At 37.9% G+C, this 11564-nt stretch overlaps 2 protein-coding genes across 2 annotated transcripts in view; both read right to left on the bottom strand.

The window, feature by feature from the left end:
* The window catches only part of LOC119485958 (tubulin-specific chaperone E-like), an 18106-nt gene extending 7523 nt beyond the window's left edge, over nt 1-10583 (bottom strand). The window contains exons 1-8 of the mRNA XM_037765825.1: nt 10257-10583; nt 8529-8613; nt 8006-8170; nt 6316-6401; nt 5907-6006; nt 5728-5830; nt 4576-4652; nt 4386-4478 (exon numbers count right to left, since the gene is read on the bottom strand). Coding sequence (XP_037621753.1) covers nt 4386-4478; nt 4576-4652; nt 5728-5830; nt 5907-6006; nt 6316-6401; nt 8006-8170; nt 8529-8613; nt 10257-10386 — 839 coding nt within the window. The 5' untranslated portion in view covers nt 10387-10583. The remainder of the gene's footprint in view (nt 1-4385; nt 4479-4575; nt 4653-5727; nt 5831-5906; nt 6007-6315; nt 6402-8005; nt 8171-8528; nt 8614-10256) is intronic.
* On the bottom strand, nt 487-2725 carry LOC119485957 (tubulin-specific chaperone E-like). Its single transcript, XM_037765824.1, has 3 exons — nt 2661-2725; nt 793-945; nt 487-672 (listed from the first exon to the last, which is right to left on the bottom strand). The coding sequence occupies exons 1-3, from the start codon at nt 2709-2711 to the stop codon at nt 502-504; spliced, it is 375 nt and encodes a 124-aa protein (XP_037621752.1). The 5' UTR covers nt 2712-2725; the 3' UTR covers nt 487-501.
* Nucleotides 10584-11564: the final 981 nt, after the last annotated feature.

Genomic DNA, 11564 nt, shown 5'->3' with positions numbered 1-11564 from the left:
ACTGACCTCCCTGTATAAAATGACCCGTGGTGACCTCTAGGATAATCACAGCTTTATGAAACTTTACAACCACAAACTACGAGACCTAGAGCATATAGAGGATGGATGGCTTTCCTAGCTAGATTGACAATAAGGGGGTTTCTGAGCAGTTCCCAGAACAGAAGTGCTCGCCATCCAATCGCCGAAAAATGCAATTCTTGCAGAAATCTCTAAATGTCAAAAGTTTTTGATACCAAATCACAGCACGGCTTTTTCTATGGTTTTCCACAAGGTCTTGGTGTCTTAATGTGGTATTATGGAGGAATTATTGATAATTTTTTATCAATTCTGGAGAGGTAAAAAATAGTTAAATTTAGCACCAAATCTGTGTAACAAATGGTATCGACCCAAAAATTGCTGCAGCAACTTATGAGACAACAGAAAATAGGAATGGACATCATATATTTATATCACAATGTTCTAAGCCCTTATACACTTTTACAATTTGGGGAGTGGAAAAGGTTAAATCATCGGCCAGTACAGCTGGGACTTACTGTCGATGAGACTCAGGTAACGAGGGTGCTGACAGGTGAACTCGGTGCTGGGCTGACTCCCCCCACCTGCCTTCAGCCACTCCACTCCAAACATCTTGATGTAGTCGAGCTCTGCCCCCCTCCTCTCATCATGGTGGATCTGATGGAAACCATGGCAACGGGTCAGCATGCGCGTGCGCACACGCACGCACGCACGCACGCACGCACGCACGCACGCACGCACGCACACAGCCAACAGCCAAACACAGGTTCAGCTCACCTGACAGCTGTTGAGGGTGACCAGTTGTCCCAGTTTTGCGATGATCTGCTGAGTAGCTGTTTTGGGGTTTCCATCACTGCTCACTAGTCGGTTGCCGCGACACGAAAGGTTAACCAAACTGGGAAGCTTCGCCAGTTCATTCACCACACGCCACTGAGAGAGAGCGAGAGAGAGAGAGCGAGAGAGAGAGAGAGAGAGAGAGAGAGAGAGAGAGAGAGAGAGAGGAGAGAGAGAGAGTTCAACCTCACACCAGCACTGCTTACTTGATTGCTATCTGGCCCTAAACCAATATAAATTGGCAGAGTATCTCTTTATTGTCAGAGACAGATCCTGACCAAGTACAGACTCAGTGACCACAGTGTAGCCGTGGAGAAAGTCCTGGCTACCAACAGAAAAGAGTCTTGTGTTAATGTCCGGGGAGCTCAGGGACATGCACATTGCCGTCAAAGAGTATAAAAGCAAAGAGGTGAAACTCTGGTGTTTTTTTGACATTGGCAGCTAGATGGCGCTGCGGTAGCGCTGCCGCCATTTTGGACTGAAAACGCCAATAAGTCCACAGCCATGGATATATAAAAAGACGTCTGTAAATCAGAGCATCATTTTTTTTTTAGGTAAATCAACTTCCCAATACGAACACTTAAATAACCCTCATTTAAATCATTATGTCCTAAAAGTTGTAAAATTAACTAATAGCCAAATCCAAATATTTTCCTCAGCATAAAGAACGTGCATCAGACCCACGGGACTGCACCACCCTGCACGTTCATTTGACATATCCGGTTCTGCCAGCTTCCGACTAGCTGTATGCAGTTGTGATAATGGATATATTGGCTGTAATTCATCACTTTTATTATCTTATAATACACCCATGGGCTGTATGCTGTAAGCCTGTAGCGTGGTGGATGTATTAACATCTCTGTTCTCAAACTACTGCTATCGGCCAGTAGCTAGTAGAGCTAGTAGCATGACATAAACAGAATTGAATGTAGTTGTAGGCTATTTACTAACACGCAGTGCACAACCTCTTATACATCCATGGTCTGTGGTCTGTTGGACATCTATTCTGGAGGTCCTTGATGGGAAAAAGTTTGAGATTGCTCTCAAAATCTGTGGATTTTTCTAACTTCCATTTATGTCCATCGCTCAATTTATGCTCCTCTGGGAAGCAGCCGGGGAAAAAGTTTAATAAATAAATAAGTAAGTAAGTAAATAGTAAATAGTTATAATAGTATGCATATTTATAATATTTTTATTGTTCAACACGGACCATTTGGTAGAGACATTAAAATTATGAAAATAGAATAGAAATAATATTGTTTTAATTTTATACGACACTTTGTACTACTCTTTATTAATTTGCAGAACCACACACACATTCACTGTTGTTATCTCCCTGCATTAGAATTAAAGTATCCTCTCTGAACCCATTCTCTGGCTGGAATAATCTTTTCCCTGGTTTTTCCATCCCAAATCCCAAGTGTGTCCCTGAAGTCCCCGTCCTCATATAAAGTATGACTTTGATTTGATTTGTTAATCCCAAACTTCCCAGAGTTAGATGACAGTGAAAAGCAACAGATGAGGAGAGGGACATGCAGCATGCTGCCCTGCCCAGTCTTTCTCCTCTGCTTTAACTAGCATAGTGATACGCTGGCGCTGTAAACAATGAATAATATTTGGGAACATTCAGCAGCTTGGTTTTGTGCCAAAATAAGGCCGTACCGTACCCCTTCATCCTCCCCTAACACATAGTTATACAGTTTCCAGTCTAACATTTAACAGCTGGATAACTGAATATCTTCTGAGCATGTTGTTTTATGTAGTATGTTGACGGTCATTGTGTTCGTGTCGGAGCAGAAACACACACTGACCTCAGTGATGTTGTTTTGGTCCAGCTTGAGCATCTGCAGTGCTGGGAACATGGCTGTTTGACTTCCTACAGGACAGATTCAACATTTACACTCAATACGCATCAATATTAGATCAAAACACAGGCTTCTCTTATTTAATATAATGTCATAAAAAACATTCAATGTAAACAATAATAATAATAAACTTTATTTATACAGCACTTTTCAAAGCAAAGTGCTTCACAAGGTGGAACCAGGATTAAAACATATGTCAAACATCTTAAAAACAATAATAATAATAAAACAGATAAGATGTGTTGGAAATAAAACAGTGTGATAGCATTAATAAAAAGCTTTTTAAACAAAAAGATACATATAAACTAAGGATTTGAATGCCAAGTAATAAGTGGTTAAACGGAGTTGTTAAAATATGTTATTTGTTTTACCGGGAGGGGTGTCATCAAATCGAATGTCAGACAGTCCTGGTATTGGACAAATGCAGCTGCTCCAGTCTGCAACAACAAACAACAATACAAAGTTTATTTCTGGTGTTAAAGTTCATAAAAAACAGAAACATCACTAGGTCAAAAAACAAACTCAACACAAATGACTAAAACGTGTAAATTCAAGTAAGACAAACATGTGAAGCCTGCTCTCATTGGTTTTTACAATTTCATACACATATACATACATATATATATATTTATATTAGGGGTGTCAAAGTTAACGTGATTATAAAACATTAACACAAATTTGTTTTAACGGCACTAATTTCTTTAACACATTAACGCTACTTGTCATTTTTTGGTTTTACCGGTCTCAGTTTTAAAGCTTAAGTGAAACTAGCATCATATGAAACTAGAAAACCTCAGGAATCCATTGGTACCAACCATGTCATACTAGCTTGTCATGAAGGAGGTCAAGTAACGCTCCAAATTCTACACTAAACTTTGGCAAGAAAAAACTGGCATGGCCATATTCAAAGGGGTTCCTTTGACCTGAAAATGGGTTCTCTGGGTACCCACGAGTCTCCCCTTTACAGACATGCCCACTTTATGATAATCACATGCAGTTTGGGGCAAGTCATAGTCAAGTCAGCACACTGACACACTGACAGCTGTTGTTGCCTGTTGGGCTGCAGTTTGACATGTTATGATTTGAGCATATTTGTTATGCTAAATGTAGTACCTGTGAGGGTTTCTGGACAATATTTGTCATTGTTTTGTGTTGTTAATTGATTTCCAATAATAAATATATACATACATTTGCATAAAGCAAGCATATTTACCAACTCCCATGTTGATAAGAGAATTAAATACTTGTCGAACTGATAAAAAAAGCGATTAAATAATTTAATCGATTGACAGCTCTACTTTACTTTGCACTGTTTATTGTTTTACCCCAAATCACCAAGTCAAATTCCTTGTCTGGTTCTTATTCTGAAGAAACTGGAAGCTGAGCATCAAAATGTGTGCAGATTGAAATAGGAACAGGTTCCTGTTTCAGTGTCAAGTGCACAATAATGCAGCCTATAACAAGCTGGAATTAACAGACAAAGTGTTGCTTCAGCAAAGTGGGGACATCGACTAAATGTTTTAAGTTTGAATCATTAAATTCTTCTTCTTTTGGGGTCAAAACTGTTTTTATGTCTGTTATTATAACAGCTGATTACTATCTTTTGAACGGTAGTGTGTGTGATATTAAACTGATCAAAGTCTTGTGAAAGTGTGTCGCTGTGTACCGTACCTGGGAAGAGCAGCTAAACTGAGCACACTGTGCTGCTCTAAAGGATTACAGCACAGACTGAGACTCTTCAGGGACTGCAGCACTCCTTCAGGCCTTTAAAACAGCAAACACATACAGGAGTTACACTAAGTGAGCACAGACACCTGAATGTCAGATAAATCAGAATGAAGGAAACAAATGACAGCGTTACCTCTGCAGCTCAGTGATGTTGTTTTCATCTACAAGCAGCTCCTCCAGCTGTGGCCACATGGGGGCGCACTCCAGGATCTGGAGAGAAACCAGCAGAGTGATGAATCACACACACAAGAAATAAAATATACACATGGTAGAATTATTCATTAAACACAAACAGGAAACAAGAGTAGAGCGTTCCCCAAAATGACCACTAGTTTGTGAACGCTTTTATTTTGACAGTTGACAGGAAGAGAAAAAGGAGATTTAAAACTAACTTGTTTACAGTTATACAGTATGTCGCATTTATCAACATCACACTTCTTTAAAGAGAACTTTAAGTGATTCAACTCTCACGTGAATTGTTTGTGTGAGATAAATAATATGAATTGAGAAAATATAAAAATGTATCAATAATATAAAAGATATTTATTCTTTCAAAAAAAGGTTAATGTGATGTGTAGTGGAAGGTAAGAAGACAGATAAATAATTAATAAATATTGTAGTACATAAATAAGCAAATACATTCCAATTAATTAAATATGTAAACATACAAATATAATACATACCTACATATTTTTTTTACCCCAAACAAATACATGCATAATTAAATACACAGTATTCATAAATACTGGTAATATACATATCTATGCTTTTTTACATATATATTATATCAATGAATAAATAATTATTTATTATTATTTTAATTAAATATTAATTTAATTAATGATAAATTATAATAATGGATTAATAATTTAATTTCAGTATGTAAATTAATTAAATACAGATATAAACCTGTACATATCATGTACAGGTTATATATTTTGATTTAGATTTTTTCAATAGTTTGTATAATTTATATTTTCTATATAGAAATTGCAATTATACATACTGTACACATAATAGAGAATATGTGTAAATACGAATATTTAGGTTTTATATAAATGTTTTATTTACTCTTATTTATTTATATAATATAAATATTTGTGTATATTAATAATGTATTTAGAAACAAATATTTGAGTACCAATAAAAAAACAAAACACTCTTTCCAATCTTTTCCTCTGAAGGTGGAAATGTAACAGGATTTCTAAAGTGACCCTGATGATGATGAACAGGTGAACGCAGACATGTGTACACTGTGTGTGCTGTTCAGTACAGAAAGGTGTACCTGTGGCCAGGTGAGGTCACAGCTGCTGAGGGCGAGGACTCTGAGGCTGCAGAAAGCCTGGCAGTGAGCGGAGAGGTCAGAGGGCAAACGCAGTGTGTTGTTGCTAAAAATATAAAACAAGATGAAGCGTTCAGTGGAAGGAGAGAATAAAACTCACACACAGTCAGCGGACTCTGTACCTGAGCTCTAGTTCCTTCAGTTTGTCCAGCTGCTGAGTGATGGCAGCCACGTCCTCCCAGCAGGACAGCAGAGTCCTACTCAGGTCCAACCTCTGCACGTCTGATCACGGCTGTTAAGGACTCACTGAGCACAGACTTATTCACACTGCCAAGAGTCACCAACAATCACAACCTGACAGAGGCAACAGTCTTAAGGCCCTGACACACCAAGCCGACAGTCGGCGGTCGGGACAGTTTGTTTCATGTACGTATCATAACAACGGCTTGAATATCTGCAGTCCTCGGTCTTCCAGTTTCCCTTTTTGAATGACGAATACAGACTACCAGCAACGTCTAAAATATGAATTCATATCAGGAAGTATTTTGTTTGTACAGCCAGATGAGGCCTGATGGGACTGTAAAAAGATACTTGGCGTTGTTTTCCTGATTTCTCCATCATCACCGGGCCCGTTCACTTCACTGTGACTCAGCAACACTGTTGGAAGACTCTCGAAACTGTCAAGACAAAAGAAAAAAGAAAATTAAAAAAACAAATTGATCCCTGAGCCCTGACCTATTTAATAATGTTACCTTCTCCTCTCCAGTTACACAGATCTCTATCCACACTGCTAGAATATGATCCATGATTTTTGACCTTATAGTGCAAAAGCTGTGACATAAAGTCTCCAAGTAAAGCCAGGATTTAAATAAGAGCCTCAACTAATGGCCAACAAACCAAATAAAAGCCAGATGGAATAATCTGTACAATAATAGGTCATTTGATAAATTAAGTATAACGTTAAAAGTTTGTAATCAGCTGTTACATTCTCGTGTTTCTTCTTTCCTTTGATAATAACTACGTTAACAGAGATAAAAAAAAAATTATAAATCAGACGCCAAATGTATTATTTACATTTGAAATAGTTTTGGAACCAAAAGAAGAATAAATTATTCAAACTTCCATTTAGTCAATGTCCCCACAGTTTAGCATGGCAGGGGAGAATACTGTGGAGAATACTGACTGTCTATGTTGTATTTTCATTATGTTTTTACTCTGTAACTGTAATTTGTCAGCCCATAGTATGTCCAGTTGATATTCCAACACAGCTAACCCTAGACTAACCTTCTATTTCTATTGTGAAGTTTGAAGAAGAGCTTTACTAAAGCAACGTGTTGCAGCTGTTAATTCCAGCTTGTTATAGGCTGCATTATTGTGCATGTGACACTGAAACAGGAACCTGTTTAATCCTCCTGTTGTGTTTGTTTCATGTTAATTACTTTTGTGTTCCTGGTCTAAAATGACCGCCCTATTATAGCTGATTAAAAATTCATAGTAATACATATATTATCACCTAATGTTGTGTTAGATGTTTTTATCAACTTGTGTTCTTGTGAGCATTACAAGTTTTGAACTTCTATTTGTAATTTATGGGCTGTAGACCTCATTGACCTGATCTCATATAACTCATTTAAAAATGTATGGAATATTTTGACTATAACAAATACTCAGAAGAAACATATTGTGCTTTCTAATCACAGAAACATTTGAGTCAAAGTTTAAGAAGGACAACTGTTTTGAAGCCATTTAAAATGTTTAAATAGTTGTTCAACATAACATCTGTTGTGTTGCCAGTCAAACTGACCGGTATGATTTTATTAGTAAAGAAAGTACATAACCATTGGTTGTCTCTTGGTCTGGATAATATTCTGTGTGTCTATTTATCAAATTATCAAACCTTATTAAGTGTGTTCAGATGCACTGTGTGGACAAAGTCATGGAATCTTAAAACAATCAGATTAAATAACTACATTTTTCAGAGAGAGAACATTGACCGGAACACAACAGGAGGGTTAAATCTACACACATTTTGATGCTGAGTTTCAAATTTGGACCTGTGAAGACCTCTATCCTGTTTAACTCTTTGGAGAATCTGTTATTAATTCATGCTCTTCCTTTCTCTTTGCCTGCTACGTCTACTGCCCGGCCACCTGCAGCTGCTCAGTACCCTGACTATCTGCAGAGGTCTGAATATATAGAACAGCAGCAGTATGAATCCTCAGATAACCTCCCAGGAGAGATTAAAACAGATCGTGCAAAAACTGTCTGATGAGCATCGTACCTGCGCTCCTCGAAGCCCGCCCACTTGAGTTTCTTGGAGGAGATGGAGATCGTCTCACTCAGCACCTCCTCGGAGTCGATCTGGTACAGCTGTTGCACTACGGTCAGGTAGTCCACTCCGAAGCTCACCTTCTCTGGACGGACGAAGGAGCCTCCTTTTGGGTGTCTGAGAGAGTGGAGAGAAAACCATCAGGGACACAACATTTACTTATTTCAGATATTTTCATATCCATATTGTGGATTGAGCTATTGATTCTTTTTCTATTTGTTGAATCTATCAAATGTCAAAAACTAGTTCATCACTTGTCATCAGACTTCTTATTTAGTCTAACAAACATTTAAAAAAAAAAAAAAGTCTCCTATTGGATAACATTTTTTTAATTTGAATGCACTGAGCATTCAGAAATGTGCATATATTGCATTTCTGAACTACAATGGAACTTGTGTGAGAGGATAATAACTTGCCAAATTTCAGCTTGTAGTTTAAATGTCAATGTAAAATGACAGTAACAACTCTGAATTACCTGCATGTGAAGTACTGGACTCCCTCGTGGCTGCCGTCGTGTTTGCCTCGCTCAGGGTTATCCCACTCAACGCCGAGCCACAGCCCTGAACACACAAAACACACACAATTATAGAACATTATAATAATTATATTCCACTATTTCTCAATAGCTGGTAATTAATTTAACACATTTCTAGGAAAAGAATACAAAGTTAATTGATCTACTTTATTTCCATGTCTGCTGGTAAATAATTAGCAAATAACTTCTTTAAAATGTCTTGATAAACTCCCTGAATCATGACATTAATGACATCAGCTACCGGGATACATTTGTGTAGACAATAAGTCACAATGGTGAGATTTGTGTCTGATCAGAAGTGTCTTCTTTTAGTTTTGGTTTTCCACCTCCGATGAAGAGCAGCCGCTTCTCAAGCCTAAGGGACCTATTTTAACCATTAGATGCTATTTTAGTATCGAATTATTAAATAATGTTTATAATAAGGTAATTTTTTTGATAAATTTTGAGGTAAATATTGGAATAATTTGGCAGTAATTCCAAAGAAATTTCAAATAGGTTACTTTCTAATTATCACCTAATTACCATGAAATTTGCAGACCTGTAAAATGAAGCGTTACTAAATATAGTCATGCATTAAGATTACATGATATATTCCATAATTCTACGGTCTGGTACCACTGACTCAGTGTTTACAATTTTAAAGTGTTCTACCTAGATTTCAGAAGTGGCAGACAAAAAACATGAGTGGCTGGTAGAAATGTTCAGTGACCTGCCACAGTGACAGGTGAGGAAAAAGGTTCATTTCAGACCCTGCTGCCTTCCATAGGCCTAGTTCTTGCAGTGTATGTGAATGACATCATCAGCTGACAGCAAGTAAACGTGGACCCAAGCTGTTGCCTAGCAATGCAAGTCCATTGAAATGTGCTAAAAACGGAGCGTTTCAGACAGAGGGTGAATACAGGGTAACTTCAGCCAGACAGTTAGGAGGAAAATAAATGTTTTTGATACATGACAGCATGTAAACATGTTCTAGTGGAAACACAATATACAAGTATGAACCTGAAAATGGGCATAACATGTAACCTTTAAAGGACCCGTATTGTGCTCATTTTCAGGTTCATACTTGTATTTTGTGTTTCTACTAGAACATGTTTACATGCTGTAATGTAAAAAAAAAAACACCTTTATTTTCCTCATACTGTCTGTCTGAATATACCTGTATTTAACCTCTGTCTGAAACGCTCCGTTTTGACGGAATTGCAACGGAACTGCAACAGAATTGCGTTGCTAGGCAACAGTTCGGGTCCATGTTTACTTCCTGTCAGCTGATGACATTCACATACACTGCAACCAGGAAATAAACTGGGAGACATTTAGAATGTTTGCGTTTAAAATTGTGTCAAGGGTCTAAATATTGTATATTTGTGACATCACAAATGGGCAGAAATCCTGACAGCTTGTTTCAAATGCAGAGTTTCTGAATACGGGCTGTGTGTATTTCCCTGTGGATTGAGTGTTTAGATACTTTCACAGTATTTATATTAAGCCTGCTTTATAATAACAAACATGAAAATCTCACTTTTTTATAATATGTCACCTTTAAGGCTTTTACTTGATGCTTCTGTAGACTTCTACTTGTAACTGAGTGGCCTCCTTCTTCTTCCACCTCTGTCTCTGGATGAGTGAGGGAGAAACGTATCATCTGACACCTCCAGGATGTGAACCTACCTGCTGTCGGTGGCACCGGGCCCACATACCGCACCGTGGCCCGCTCCTCGTCGCAGAAGACCCGCCTGCCCACCGCGTCCTCCGGCTCCGTCTGGTCATCTCCTCCCATCGAAGCTCCGTCTCCTCCCATCACAGCACGTCGTTAGGTAGTCGATAACGTTAACTGTACTCTACAATTTATACCCCAAATGTGAAAAACAGTCCTAAATGTACAACTGACAAAGAAAGATATAAAGATAAAGCCACCTGTGACGTTTTAAAGTGGAGCTTTTGAGGTGTTTTCTAGCCTCTGAACTGATGAAGCTTCACGCCGCGGGTACAACCCAAAACATTGGACGTCTCACCGGAAGGGACAGATTTCAAAGCTGCACAAGTTCTCACAAAACTCCTGACGTCTCTGGCTCACCGGAAAGGACAGATTTCAAAGTTGCACAAGTTTTTTTATTTTTTTATTTGTTAGATTAGAAAGATTTACAAATTTAGTGGACAACCAATAATGCAAATCATATCAGAAAGCATTAGCAAAAAATACATTCATAAAATAAATGCCTGTAGTTTCAATGTGTTCATCACAGAACGAGCAGTTATTGTGATCAAAACCGAAACGGTTTCTTCAGAATTCAGCGGAGGGGAGTTATCTCAAAACATTTGACATCTTTGGCTCACCGGAAGTGACAGATTTCAAAGTTGCACAAGTTCTCACAAAACATTTAAAAAATATAACTAATGATAAATACGTAGAGTAAAAAAAAACATACACGTATTTTTTTTTTTACTCCCTGAAGTGTTCAGTTCGTTGGTGTCAAATCAAACGTTTATCGATGAAAACTAAAAGGAACCATTGTGCCGCTGTGACCGTGTTCCTTTAGGGAGATAATTCACAGTAGGACGGGTCGTGTGCTGGTAAGTAAAACGTGAGAACGTGTGTGTGTAATAACTCCCGTGTTATTGGTAAAGTGGCAGAAAGTCGTGTAATCGCTGCAGTTTAACCTGATAAATTACTTGTTTTAACATATAGAACAAACCGGAAGTCAGTCTTGGAGTGACGCCGGAATCATTTGGGAGTAACAATGAAGAAGACAGACCAGAAGAGGTTTGTTTACACATGTTTGTCCTGATGTTTATTTCCTAAATTAACGTGTCTGATGATAATCTGCGTCTTTTTCCTGACCCCACATTAATTTGTAACTGAGACTAAACATCAGTCTGGAAGATTGCTATTTTTAAATCATTAATAAAAGTGTAAATTTATATCCATCCTCTGTTTATAGACAAGGCAGCTTTATCTGTATAGCACATTTCAGCAAC

Source organism: Sebastes umbrosus, chromosome 3 (genome assembly GCF_015220745.1).
Source record: "Sebastes umbrosus isolate fSebUmb1 chromosome 3, fSebUmb1.pri, whole genome shotgun sequence".
Lineage (NCBI taxonomy): Eukaryota > Metazoa > Chordata > Actinopteri > Perciformes > Sebastidae > Sebastes > Sebastes umbrosus.
The sequence above is the reverse complement of the archived record's forward strand: the minus strand, read 5'-3'. Positions and strand labels throughout refer to the sequence as shown.

What these genes read in the sequence shown, in the direction of transcription:
- LOC119485957 (XM_037765824.1), bottom strand. Translation starts at nt 2,711, where the DNA reads ATGTTCCCAGCACTGCAGATGCTCAAGCTGGACCAAAACAACATCACT. An exon ending in ACCAAAACAACATCACTGAG is followed by an intron (nt 946 to 2,660) that starts GTCAGTGTGTGT and finishes GCTCTCTCTCAG; the next exon opens with TGGCGTGTGGTGAATGAACT. An exon ending in TCACCCTCAACAGCTGTCAG is followed by an intron (nt 673 to 792) that starts GTGAGCTGAACC and finishes GGTTTCCATCAG; the next exon opens with ATCCACCATGATGAGAGGAG.